This window comes from Pterocles gutturalis, unplaced genomic scaffold, assembly GCF_000699245.1.
Source record: "Pterocles gutturalis isolate BGI_N339 unplaced genomic scaffold, ASM69924v1 scaffold47330, whole genome shotgun sequence".
Lineage (NCBI taxonomy): Eukaryota > Metazoa > Chordata > Aves > Pterocliformes > Pteroclidae > Pterocles > Pterocles gutturalis.
The window spans coordinates 11,530-24,616 of NW_010139970.1; the positions used below are offsets into that span (position 1 = coordinate 11,530).

General features: G+C 52.6%; 1 protein-coding gene across 1 annotated transcript; it reads left to right on the forward strand.

Moving 5' to 3' along the window:
- Positions 1–290: 290 nt before the first annotated feature.
- Positions 291–12,863, forward strand: LOC104469117 (lysine-specific demethylase 2A-like; the record flags this gene model as incomplete). Its single annotated transcript, XM_010083491.1, has 10 exons — positions 291–420; positions 1,591–1,669; positions 3,052–3,098; positions 3,468–3,646; positions 5,210–5,316; positions 5,815–5,908; positions 7,641–7,794; positions 9,566–9,681; positions 10,961–11,087; positions 12,442–12,863. Coding segments are annotated over exons 1-10 (1,455 nt in total), but the record flags the coding sequence as incomplete, so codon positions are not given.
- Positions 12,864–13,087: the final 224 nt, after the last annotated feature.

Here is a 13,087-nt window from a genome sequence, read left to right on the forward strand (position 1 = left end):
CAGGACAGATGTTGCCTAAGTAGATCTCCTCTGGCACGTCTGAAAACCGATACCAGTGGTGCTTTTTAAGCAAGAGACCTAGTGGATAATGTAACTCGGTAATATAGAGTCTCATCTCCAGGAGCACAAGCCCGTAGGCTTCTCAGGGACCGCCAGCAGCAGGGCAAGGGCTCCCCGGGGCCCTGGCTGAGGTGTGCTGGGATGAGGTGAGGCTCTGGGAAGGGAGCTGGTGGCTCCTCGTGGTCCGTAACTCTCACCTTCCAGCTCTGTTCTCTCCTCAGCGTGGCACAATGAGGCGGCGTTACGAGGACGATGGCATCTCTGATGATGAAATTGAAGGGAAGAGGACATTTGACCTGGAGGAAAAGCTGTCCACCAACAAGTTTAACTCCACCTTCGTGGTCTTCATGGAAGGCAAAGGTTTGTGTTGGGGCTGCTGTGCTGCAGCGGGTGCTGCTGCTGTCAGCTGCCGTGGTCGGCTGCTTCTCCGGTGAAGCACGGTGTGTGAGATGAGTTTTTCCCATGCGTGGAAAGCTAACAGTGATCAGAGTTGGATGTGCTCTTGCACATCTGACTGCACCCAGAGCCTCCCCGACTGCCAATTTGAAGGGCGGTTACAAGGCAGCGGTGGTGTTAATGAAATCCTTTCCCACTGCCCCGTGGTTTGCTGCCTTTTACTTTCCATCCTTCTGGAAAGTTGGAAAAACTGCTGTTCACAACAGTTCTGCGCTTTCCTCTGCTGTAACCTGCTTTACTTGTACAACCCAAGGGGAGCAGAGCAGGCAGGGGACATTTCTACCCCCCTGCAAGTCCTGTGGCAGTCCCCAAGCAGTTTGAAGGCAATATGAGGCATCTTGGTGGAGGCTTGGCTCAAGCCTGCTGACCCTTGGGCCGGGGGAGCCAGTAACAGAGAGCATGTATGGGAAATGGCGTGGAAGCCGCTCGGTCTGGAGAGCGACGAGCCGCTGTGCAGCTCTGGAGGCTGGCTGGGCCGCATGGCAGCCAGGAACGAGAGAGTTCGCCTGGGTCAGCACCTGTAATTGCAGCCACATGTTCACTAGACGCTTAGTTCAGAGACAGTGTGGGATCTCTCCCCTTTCTTTCACCACGTGTGCAGCTCAGTGGGATGCCTTTTCATCACACAGCTAGTGCAAGCCTCATAAGGATTTACCGTGAAGGAGGAGCATTTCTTCAAGGCTTTTCTGTGAGCTTCTTGGGGAAGTGAGGACCAAAACCCACGCTGTTCCCCTGGCTGGTGCAGCCTGTTGGAGCAAACTCCCCCCTCCTGAGGGGGACATGTCTGAAGCTTGTCAGCAGCACACGCCATGCTGCTCACAGAACTGCTGCAGAGCAGTTCCAGAATCTCCAGAGAAGTGTAGAAATAGGGAGAAACAGGGCTTTCTGTCGCTGGCCAGCCTTGCCACAGAGATATGAGGAGATTCTCGGGTCTCAACTGGACAAGGACAACTTGATCTGAGTCTGAAGGGCTGGATTAGAGACCTCCAGACATCCTTTCTAACCTCAGTTTGTCTGTAGTCCTCTGAAGGAGTCTCCCCTAACGCCTTCCCTCTTGTCTTCTCCCCACACCAGATTTCACAGTGGAATACATCCAGCGGGGCGGCCTGAGGGACCCTCTCATCTTCAGGAGCTCTGACGGCTTGGGGATAAAGTAAGTGGCAGTGGCACAGAGTGGTGAGTGACTCTGGCCCGATTTCTTGCCTCTCTCTGCGTTGTGTGGGAGCTGATCCTGGGAGCTGGATCCGTGCTCTGCCAGGTTGGTTTGATTGTGTCCTGTCCACACTGTTCTTTACGTGCAGCGAGCAAAGAGAAGTATCGTCCACCTCAGTTATCCTGTTCTTACCAGTCTGTTTGGACTTAAAATGAGAGGGCTGAATTGGCTGGAGGTTATCACAATTCAACCAAATGTCTGGAAAGTCCTGCTGCTGCTCTGATGCAACATCTGGCTGGGTTTCTTTCCTAGTAATATAGGCAACTATTGCCAGAGAGTCAAGCAATTTGTAGTATTTCTGGCATTTTCCAGAATTCTGACCTGATTTGCCCGATACAGTTACTTCTAAACTGCCGTGTCTCTCTCTTGCTAGAGTAAGTCAGTTCAGGTTTACAGCTTTGCCTGATACAAGGCTTTGTGCTGGTTTCTGATGTTCATATGAATATGCTGTGGGGTGGTAGATGGAGTTTTAGGTAATACTACATCAAAACATTACAGCTGTCTTTTATAAAAGTAAAAAAAAAACCCTGATCTGATCCAGAGTTTCTGCTGGGTCAGTGTTTTTTGGTTTTGATTAATATGAAAGTTAGAGGAATAAATTAGCCCTAGCAAATGTAGTCAGAGCCAGTATCAGCAACGCTCCTCTTGACTTCCTCAGCTGGCTGTGAACGGATGGGCAGCACCTCATCCAGTGCCTGATGTGCTGCTCTGCGGTGAATTAGATCGGAAATGGTGCCAGGCGGAGTTTTAACTGCTGAGTGACTTGGGAGGGCACAGATTTAATACCGAGGATTACAGTGTGGGCGAAACTGGATTTGTCCTGAGCTTTTGGCTATTTCTCTGGGTCAAGAGCTGCTTGAATGGCTGCCCGCCCGTTCTGCCTGTGACAGCAGTGTTTGTCCAGATCAGCATGCCAGTACAAACAGAGTAGCTGTGCTGTGTCAGTGAAATATACTGCTTGTACCGGTCTGGCTGTGTCCTTTAAACCGGGATAATTCATCCAAGCAGTCTTTAAAATGAGAGCTAGGATTGCTTAGCTCAAGGCCGGCTTACTCGTTTGTCAAAAGCCACTGTACAACAGCTCGTGCTCCGGAGATGGTACATCCTATTCCCAAATCTGCCTTCCTAGCCAAAAGTTGTGCCCAGTGTTTCAGCCCAGCCCTGTGCCCCCAGAGATCCAGTTGCGTGGTCCTCACCCCCCATCCAAGAGACAAACAGCAGCACAGGAATATCTCCAGGGTGCCGGTACTGGGGTTCCAGGTGGGAAGGGTCTGCAACCAGAAGTACTTGATGATTTTTTCAGCAAGGTGTTTGTCCTGCAGGATGCCAGATCCAGACTTCAGCGTGAATGATGTGCGGCTGTGTGTCGGTAAGTGTTTGGGGACCACAGTGTGCCCCTCCCTGCGGCGCCCTGGGCGGATGGGGAGGAATGAGGAGGGTCACTGGGTTTATCAAAGCTAGAGGTCCGGCTTTGTGGCTTCCCTGTTGTGCAGCTGGGTGAACCTGAACCTGAGCCATCCTTGGCCAGTGGATCACAACTGTCACCTGCTTGAGTCTAGTTTGACCCAAAGCAGCTTCTGTTTCGATGTGGGTATGGAAGAAGATGAAGTTATGGGATGTACATCACACTTGCATGGGTGGGTTCTTTGAGGAAGGATCTCGTGTCTCCTGGAGTGTCGCTTCTGGGTGGTCCATTGTGCACAGGGACAATTGCAGTGACATCTGTGTGTTCTGGCAGGGAGCCGACGGATGGTGGATGTCATGGATGTGAACACGCAGAGGGATATCGAGATGTCCATGGCACAGTGGGCACGCTACTACGAAACACCGGAGGACGAGCGGGAGAAACTTTACAACGTCATCAGCCTGGAGTTCAGCCACACCAAACTGGAGAACCTGGTGCAGAGACCTGCTACGGTGAGCGTGGCTCTTCCTTCTGCGGGAACGTCCTTTCCCTTGTGCTTGTGGTTCTCTGTAGGCAAGGTGCAGCCTGGCACTTGGGTGTGGGAGGAGAGGGGCCACTCGTAACACGCGTGGGCTCGGCCAGGGATGTCACTGCAGGGCTCGGGGAGCTGCTGGAGCTGATCGTGTGTGTGACTTGGAGCTCGTCTGCCACAGCTGATCTCCCAGGCAGGCTGAAGCCGCCCAGCCTGTGCGTCCCGCAGCTAGAGTGACCACGGTCAAGTCCCTGTTGTGTCATTCTGCTGACCTATTCACTAGCTGTCAGCAATTAAAGAAATGGAAGTGATTGGCTGAGGAATAATTAGAGTGAAGTAACCTGCTTCTGCTGGCTGGTGAGCAAGAACAGGTACCCGAGTTTGAATAGAGGTCACATTTGTGCTTGGCCACAGTGAACCCTGGGGACAGGATGGGGACACTGGCTTCCAGCCCCTCCCAGTGAGCTGATTTCACTGTCTGCCAGGACCTTGGCTGTCATTCTGTTTTGGGCCTCCCTCCCCTCTCAGTGCTGTGATGCTCGGTTCAGAGCCCTCTCCTGCAGCAGCAATCGGTTCTGTTGTGACCAAAGAGAGGTGCAGGGCAGGGGAAGCTCGCTGTAATGCACGGCCAGCTGTAAAACTGCAGTAGGGCCTAACCTGCACAGCAGAGCTTGGCAATGCTTGTTGCGTTTTGACAGCACACCTGTGTTCAGCTGGGAGCCCCGAGGGTTGTGCAGCATGGCAGGGGGTGTTCCTGATGGAAAGCGATGAAATCCGTGAGAGCAGAGGAGACCAGGCCTGGGGGTGTGCTGGAGGGGAGCTGGGAGCTGTTTGGCAGGGGGAAAACAGCTGCCCTTACTGAAGTGTGGAAGGTGTCAGGGACATCCTGAACTCCCTCTGCAGTCGGTGGAGAGGAAGGGGCAGCTCTGTAGGGCCATTCACTTCTCTCGGTTAACTGTAGAGGGAGCCTGGCCATCTCTGGCTGTCCTAGAGACGTGAATCCCACCCTGGCAGATGCTGCCCAGGGTGTTTTTTGTGTAAGGCTGGTGTGTGGTAGTTTCTGCCTAGCCCCTAAGTAGAAGACCAGTGTCCCGGTACTATGCGTGGGATCTTGCTCTGGTGTTTGCTGCCCGTGTGAATCCGGAGGCTCACTGCACAGCAATGGGCATCAGAACAGCTGGTCCTGAGTGCTTCATGTGTGGGATTGCACCAGTGGCATCAGGAGGGTTGCTGGGTGTGTGGGGGCCAAAAAAGGGGAGTATCATGGTCATTCAGGTCACGCCAGGGTTTCCTTCCCTCCCTTGCTCCTGTTGTTTGTTGTGGGTGTGCTCCGAGCTGGGCTGGCTGGCAGTCTGTGCACAGCACCACAGTGGCTTTGGTGGCCTGGTGCAATCCTGCAGCTCACTGGTGCCCAGCCGCCTGTGAGCTGTGAGCTAACCAGGCAGGCAAGAGGTGTTTGAGCTTCCAGGGCAGCCTGGGAATAGCAAAAGGGGTCCCTGTGCCCCTTTCACCTCTACTCACATCTCACACCTTTCTGCCGTAGGTGGATTTGATCGACTGGGTTGATAACATGTGGCCCAGACACCTGAAGGAGAGTCAGACAGAGTCAACGAACGCTATCCTGGAGATGCAGTATCCAAAGGTGCAGAAGTAAGTGACTTCCTGAGCTGTTCTAGTGCTGCCAGGCAGCAAAGCATCTCTTTGCAAGAAAACTGCCCACGGGAGAAGCAGTTTGTCCCAAGGGGAAGTGGGAGGAACAGTCTCCCTGCTGATTTCAGCCGGTGGCACTTGTCAGGACACTGCAGTTAGTGATTTAAGCCCCTGCCGAGCGCTGCGTGGAAGGGTGGGACCTGGAGACCAGGCCTGTGACATGGGGGTTTCTAGAGCTGCTGGGTATGTGAGGGCAAAAGCTCTCCTCTTGCCTGGATTAGATTTTTCTGTGGGTATGTGATAGAAATGCAAAGTGAGCTCCTGCAAACCACCACCTGCCTGCAGCTGAAGTGCTTAGTGCTGCGGTAATTGGCTTCTGGCACTGCTCGGAGCCATTGGCCTGGGTTTGGGCAGCCCATTCCCTTTGAATACATTCTATCTGCTCTAAAATCAGATCACTGCTCATTTTCACCTTATCGTCATCTTGTTTTCTGCCAGATACTGTCTGATGAGCGTCAAGGGCTGCTACACAGATTTCCACGTGGACTTCGGTGGTACTTCTGTGTGGTACCACATCCACCGAGGAGGAAAGGTAGGAGGAAAGTTAGAGGGTGCTTTAGGAGGGTGGCTTTTAGTCTCTTTTCTTGTCAATCCTTGAAGATGCAGGTCCCAGACAGCAAACTGAAGCCTTTCCACCCTGAACTTGTTTATCTGTGGTTCTTGGAGGTAGTTCAGGCCCTCAGAGGTTCACCAGGCACAGGCTAAAACCCATGGTGTGCAGATGATGCTGAGAGAAGCTTATAAAGGGCTAAATGACATAGAGTAGAATAACCCAACTCAGACAGTGCCTTAGGCTTCTGAGAGATCATGTGGCTATGTGGTTGATCATCTCCTGGTGTGGAACGAGCAGCAGCAAATGGAAGAAAGGTAATTAAAGATGAATGGGAGCCTCTGGTAAAGCTCAGCTGGCCAGGGGTTTTAAACAGCCACCAGATGTGTGAGGGGTTACCTTAAAACATCAAGTGATTTCAGATCAGAAGCCTTTGAACTGAAGGTTAGTAATGGGTCTTCACTACAGAACTTCTTGAATGGTTTCTGGTGAGAAGTAGCTCTGAAATGGTGTCAGGTTTGAGCTGCTTGTCTGGAGTCATTCCCTGTAGCAGAGCTCAGCCCCAGATATGAAAACTGAACCCCAATCTCCATCAAGTTTGAGTTTGTCTGGTTACAAACTTCATCTGAGTGCAATGTTATAATTGCACTAAGTTATAATCGTGCAGGGATTTCCCTGTGCCAGGCATCCCTCACCCAGCTGAGTGTTGCACTGGGGCCTGAGTTGGAAGAAAACCATCTGGAAGGGGATGTGGGAAGGTGCCAGTCCTCCCAATTGCTCTGAGGCAGGGTGAGCTGCACCTTAAGCTCTCCTTATAGGTGGGGATGTTGTATTTGTTCTTTTAACCTTCATAAAATGGATTTGTAATATTTTTTGGGTGCTGTATCACTGGAGGGGCTAGCTAGTACTCGAACAATTAAGTCAGACAGCCTAGCTAGCACTTCCAGTGCTCCAGAGAGCACGGTGATGTTCAGAGCGTGACACTTAGTCAATATGAAGTCCTTTGCAGGGCAGACCTCCCCTCTGACTGCCATTGAGTGGGTGTCCCTGTTGTTACAGGACTTGGAAACTTTGCACTGCTGTCCAGGGAGGGTGGCAACGCAGACAGACTCAGTACATTTGAACTGATGCAGTTGGGGCAGGAAAATCTGGTGGTAGCTCAGCTTAGGACTTCTAGGAAAAGCTAATGTGGAGGCAAATATCCTGTAGTGCAGAATTTACTGAAGACAGCCAGTGAAATGTGCCTAGCTCCTAACTTATCAACAGTTAGAAGAGATCTCACTGCTTCTGATAAATAGCATCAGCCACCTAGGGCTGAATTCATTAGGGAGCCAGGGGGTAAAAAAGGCTTGGACGTCTCCCGAGATGGTGGCTGGACATCCCCTGAGAGACAGGGAGCCCTTTCGCTTGTAACTGCTGCAGAGGATCTGTCTGACTAGAGGCGGCTGGATGGGCTCCCTCCCGTCAGTAAAGGCAGATCTCTGGGGAAAAAACTCTCGTCACTTCTTTAGGATGAGTCCTGGGCAATTATTCCATCCCATCTTTTTTCCCTTGTCTTTGCTGCATTCTCTGAACCCTGTATAACTCTGCCCCACCTGAAGAATCTGGGCTTTTCACCCACCTTTCCTCGCAAAGGAGATGCACCAAGTGGGGGGTATCAGTAGCTGTTAATTACAGAATGACTGACATATGTGTCTTGTCTTTATTTATGCAGATCTTCTGGCTGATCCCTCCTACACCCCAGAACCTGGAGCTCTATGAAAACTGGCTTCTCTCAGGAAAGCAGGGAGACATTTTTCTTGGGGATAGAGTGTCAGAGTGCCAGCGCATCGAGCTCAAGCAGGGCTACACATTTGTCATCCCCTCAGGTACCACAGGGTGGGCAGGCGCATCCCTGCCTTTGCCAGGGTGTGGCGAGAGACTGAAACTCCTGGGACACAAGAAAATCAGAACAGGCAGGATTTGGCTTCCTCTCTCATGAATAACTGGGAGAGGAAGATGCGATGTGGCTCTGTCCTCTTGCTTGACAGCTCCCAAAACACACCTGTCGCGGCGCTGTGGATCCAACCCAGGCGACAGGAAAGCCGTGGCGGGCTCATATCATGCTTGATCAATTATTAGAGACTTTCCTCGAGCCTGTCACGTTGACGTTTGGAGCAGTGTGTGCTGAGGACAGAGGCTGGCCCAAGGCAGCACTCTCCTCAGCTTCCTGGGTCTCTTGTGAAATTTCTGCAGAGTTATGTTCAAATTGTGAAGCAAGGAAGGGAGTTTAAGGAACAAGGTGACTGCTCTGAACACGAGGAAAGACAAACAGTCTGCATGTACTGGAGACAGGAGAACTGGGAAGTATGTAGCTAGAAGGAGATGTTGGAAAACGCTGAAACCCAGCAGGGAGCTGGGAAGCAGTAACAGAGATTCGCAGGTAATCGCTTTGTGGAGGGCAAGGAGACTTTGAGGTTGGGAGTGGGAATGCTCTCAAGAGTTAAGAGAAATCTTTAGCCTGACTTGGTTTAGCCAGCAGAATAGTTGTAGGACATCAGCAGTTTCTTGCATCCACAGTTAGTGCAGCGATGTGCTAGAAAACAGCAAAGGCAGATGGAAAAGCTCAGGCTGGTTGTTCACAAGGACTGGCTCACAGCCTTTTAGTACCTGCAGTGAAGACTTGTGATACCTGCAAAATCTTGTGCTTGCGCTAGGGGATACTCCCTTGTAAGGAGAAGGATTGTTGGACCCCTTTGAAGGCTTCTAATAAAACTGTTGTATAAAAATTGTGTCCATAAGTGTTGCGGATGTCAAAGGCTGCAGTAACCTGCTGCTTCATCTCCAACAGCAGTGCGGGAATAAGCTGCGTTGTAGCTTACAGAGGGACGAGGAACAGAAAACACCAGGGATTGCACAGTGTAGTTGTTTGAGTCGTGTTATCACAACTGACTCTTCTTTTGAATTGAGTGGCCTTGCCCTGAGGAAACCCATGCTGGAATTCCCAAAATGTTGGGCTTGGCTGCATTGCTTAGCCTTGGAGATAAGAGCTGGGACCCAAGTTCCTTTGAGGTTTTTTTTTTTCAGTTGTTGAACAAACTTTTCCAGACTGTTTTCCTTGTTGCTGGTCTTAGGTGTAACACAACTGGGAAGCAGCTTTCTGGAGACACCAGGATGACGAAAAGCTGTGGATGGCAGGTGGATACTGGCACATGTGGGACAATGTGAGCCAGATCCCCAGGCATATTTCAGTGCCAAAGTACAAGTCTGTCTGTAGCTCTTAGATGGGTCAAGTGAGCTGGCTGTTGGGTAATTCAGTAGCAGCACTTCAGGAGGGGTGGACTTGTTGCTGTCACACGAAGAACTGGAGTCAGTGTGGTCCCTTCCTTAGCCCCCTGCTGCTAGGGCTGGCTGATGGGACCAGGAGTCAGTAGCTCATCTGTGTGTTTGCAGCTCACCTGGATGCAGGTTAAGGGGACAACTGTCAAGGTGGACTTAGCTGAGCAGCATAAAGGTTGTGCAGACTTGACAGACCTGCTTTCAAGAGTACAGTTTGTAAGAGATTGTAAAGGAATCAAGTTCGGAGGGACTGTCAGTTGTGAGACCTTGACCTCACCTAGTCACTCAGAAGGATTCTTCAACCTCTGCTTTCTCTCCAAGGTTGGATCCATGCTGTGTACACTCCCATGGACACGCTGGTTTTTGGGGGCAACTTCTTACACAGCTTCAACATCCCTATGCAGCTCCGCATCTACAGCATCGAAGACCGCACGCGGGTAAGGAGCTGCGGGAGAGCTGGGAGGACGCGGCCTCTGCGATGGTGGGGAGCGGTGGTGTGCAGGCAGGCGGGTCGAGCCTTGCCCTGTGACAAACTGCTCAAACTCCATCTCTCTCTAAGAGAGATGTCCTCACCTGCTAAATGTCCAGGCAGGAACTTGGGCAGAGGGACAGCCCGCAAGGTGTGCTAAGGCTTATTATGTTCCTTCGTGCTGCCTCCAGTCTGACTCCAGGCTTCCAGGGGGTCTGGAAACCTGCTGAGGGTGTGATGGGGACCTCCCCTGGCCACCTTCATAGGGAAGAGGAGGGCAGCAACGTGGCCATGGGAATGAGTCCAGCGTGGTGCCTCTTCCCTTGCCTGGCTGCCTTCTGCTGCTGCTCGGTGTTGATTTTAGAGCTTGATTTGGCCCAAGATGACTAAAACTAAAGGATTTCTGAGGTCTCGAGCAGAGAGTGCTGTTGGCAAGTGGGTGTTCTCGCACGTTCCTTGTGGAGATGTGGGTCCTGCAGTGCTCAGCACCTGCAGAGAGCCCTCAGGACGTGCCTGGGCTGTGACGGACAGACGTTGGCCTCTCTGATGGATGGATGTTGGCCTCTCTGAAGCAGTTCAGGGTGCTGCAGCTGGCAGGACCTGTGGGTTAGTGCTCAGATGTCATACCATCCTCCAGCGCAGTTGAGACACAGGATGATGAAGCGTGTGCCTGCTCCACCCTGGGCAGTGCAGCCTCAGGAAGGTGCGAGGCAGGCAGCAGGGTCAGGGGCATCTCCTGCCTGCGTGTGAATCGCTCGCGCTGATGTGACAGAGCCCTGATGCCACTCTGCTAAATAGCGGAGCTGGTAACACCTCTCTTCACAGACAAACCCTTTCCCTCTGCCCAGACAAATCCTGTCAGATGCTGTGCTGGGGCTTGGGAAGAGGGCTTGAACCATTGCCTTCGACTGAAACCTTTTGTGGCATCTGCTATTTTTTGTTGTACTAATGAGAAGGAGGTCTGTGAGGGGGAAAAGCTGCAGCCCTAACAAAGAAAAAGGAAATGTTAATGGCTTGCGAGTGAGTAGTGCCTGGTCTCTGCTTTGCCTGGTGATAACATCCTCCTGCGAGGAGAATTACATCAGGCTGCCAGAAGCACGAATGGTGCTGTTAAACATGTACATGCGTTTCCTGTCTCTCGGGAGGGGATCGGTCTGGTTTGCGGCAGCGGTAATCAGAGCGATCTGTGTGCAGCCCTGTGCTGAAGGAGGCCTGAGCACATTCTCTTCCCCTTGCCTCTCTTGCAGGTCCCCAATAAGTTTCGTTATCCCTTCTATTACGAGATGTGTTGGTACGTGCTGGAGCGCTACGTCTACTGCATCACCAGCCGCTCACATCTGACCAAGGACTTCCAGAAGGAATCTCTCAGCATGGGTAAGCCCCTGCATTGGCTCTCCAGCCCTTATTCCTTCCTGACCCAAATCAGAGTGGTTTCTTGCTCCCTCTTGCTGGGATGCTGTCCGGCTCAGCAGTGCAGTGGGCAGGGGCGGGCTGTGCGGGAAGAACTTGGGACCATCGCTTCCTCAATTTCACAAGGTGGTTTCTTTGGGTATTTCCTCCCTTTTCGGTGTTTGCTGTACCGAGCAGTTGGAGGGTTTTTCAGGCTGTCTGAAGGAGGTGCGATTTCTTTCTTTTCCTTTGAGCAAGAAGTCAAAACTAGCTACACTTCTGCTTCCTCGTTTGCCCTGTGCAACAGGCCAGGTTCCTTGCAGCTGCAAAACCAGCACACAGGTTCCTGTCCTCGCTGGTATACGCAAAGCCTGTAACAGAAGCGGCGGAGGGAAGTAGCAGTACCCATGGCTGCGCTGTGGGCTGTGGGGCAGCAATGCTTTCTTGCTGCTCAGGGCCCTCCTGCACGCAGTTTGGGCTCCTTACAGCCAAGGCAAGCGACACCCGTGCAGCAGTTTGGGAGATGAGCTCTGAGACCCTTCTTTGCAGTGGGAGAGGGCTGGATGCCCTCCACCCACGGCCCTTGAAGCAAATGTCTCTCCCCTGAGGGGCTGTAGATGCTGACTCCTGGGCACCTCTCCCCACAGCCTTTCGGGGCTTTCGATTTCTGTCCAAGGGGCCCTAGCAGAGGGACATGGCTCCCAGCTCATGTCCTTGTCGTGTGGTTTTCCTGGAAATCTCCCTCAGTGCTTGGTTTGGGAAAGGCTGTCTCTGTCTTCCTCTAGCCTGGAGGCCTCGAGTGCCTTCGTCGCCCCTTCTCATCACCCGTTTTCTGCCACGGAGCAGCGTGAAGCGGGAACTAGTGCAGAGAGCTGAAAGGAAGAGAGCCCGAGAGCCCTCTTCCCTTTCACTGTCGGCGAGGAGTGCTTTATCGTGCACAGTCAGTCTCAGAGGCCTCATGGTCACCTAGTGAGTCCATATCCTCTTTCTCCCATCATGAAGGCAGGATCAGGGTCCCAAGTCACTTCGAGAACCAGGTGGTTGGAGATCCCAACCCCTCCAAAGCAAAGTCAGGTTGGCTGAGGCTTTGAGCAGCCTGATCTAGTGAAAGGTGTCCCTGCCCATGTCAGAAGGGTTGGACTAGATGATCCTTAAATGTCCCTTCCAACCCAACCGTTCTAGGATTTTATGAAATTCACTCTGGGGTGTTGCTGTCTTCTCCTCTGTGAGGTTTTCCCGTGTCCTGTGCCTCGCCTTCCCATTCCTGGCTTGTTTTGTGGGAAAGGGTTTGAGTGATTGTCTGACCACTGTGCTCTTTTCTCACTCTCTGTCATGACAGATATGGAACTGAGCTCCTCAGACTCAGTAAACATGGAAGAAGAAGAGGAGGAGGAAGAAGAGGAGGATGCAGCAGGGAAGGAACCCAGGCGACCGGTCACGAGGCGGTCCATCCTCACCAGCCCCATCGCCAACGGTGCCAATGTGGACTATGATGAACTGGGCAAGAGCTGCCGGAGCAGCCTGCCGGGTCTGAAGAAGACCCCATCTATAGACTCTTCTGACTCCAGCCGGGGCTCCCAAAACGGCCAGGCCTGGGACCCCAACGGCGGCAGCCCGCGCAAGAGCAGGAGGGTGCACCTGACGCAGTTTGAGCTGGAGGGGCTGCGCTGCCTCGTGGACAAACTGGAGTCACTCCCTCTGCACAAGAAGTGCGTTCCCACCGGCATTGAGGATGAGGACGCCCTCATCGCTGACGTCAAGGTACGTAGGCGTGAAGGAGCCGCGAGTGCTGCCCAGGGCACATACGCGTTCTTGTGGCATCAGAGGTGGAAAGGCATTTCCCTGCAGGGAAACTGCGCTTGTCCCCCTTATGTGGGGGTGTCTGCAGGCTTGCTGTCCTCTTCTTCCTCTCTGCAAGGCTGATGTTACGCCAGCTGATGCCAAGGGACAGCCCTGGCTGGGATTTTGGTTTGGGGCTCGCAGGA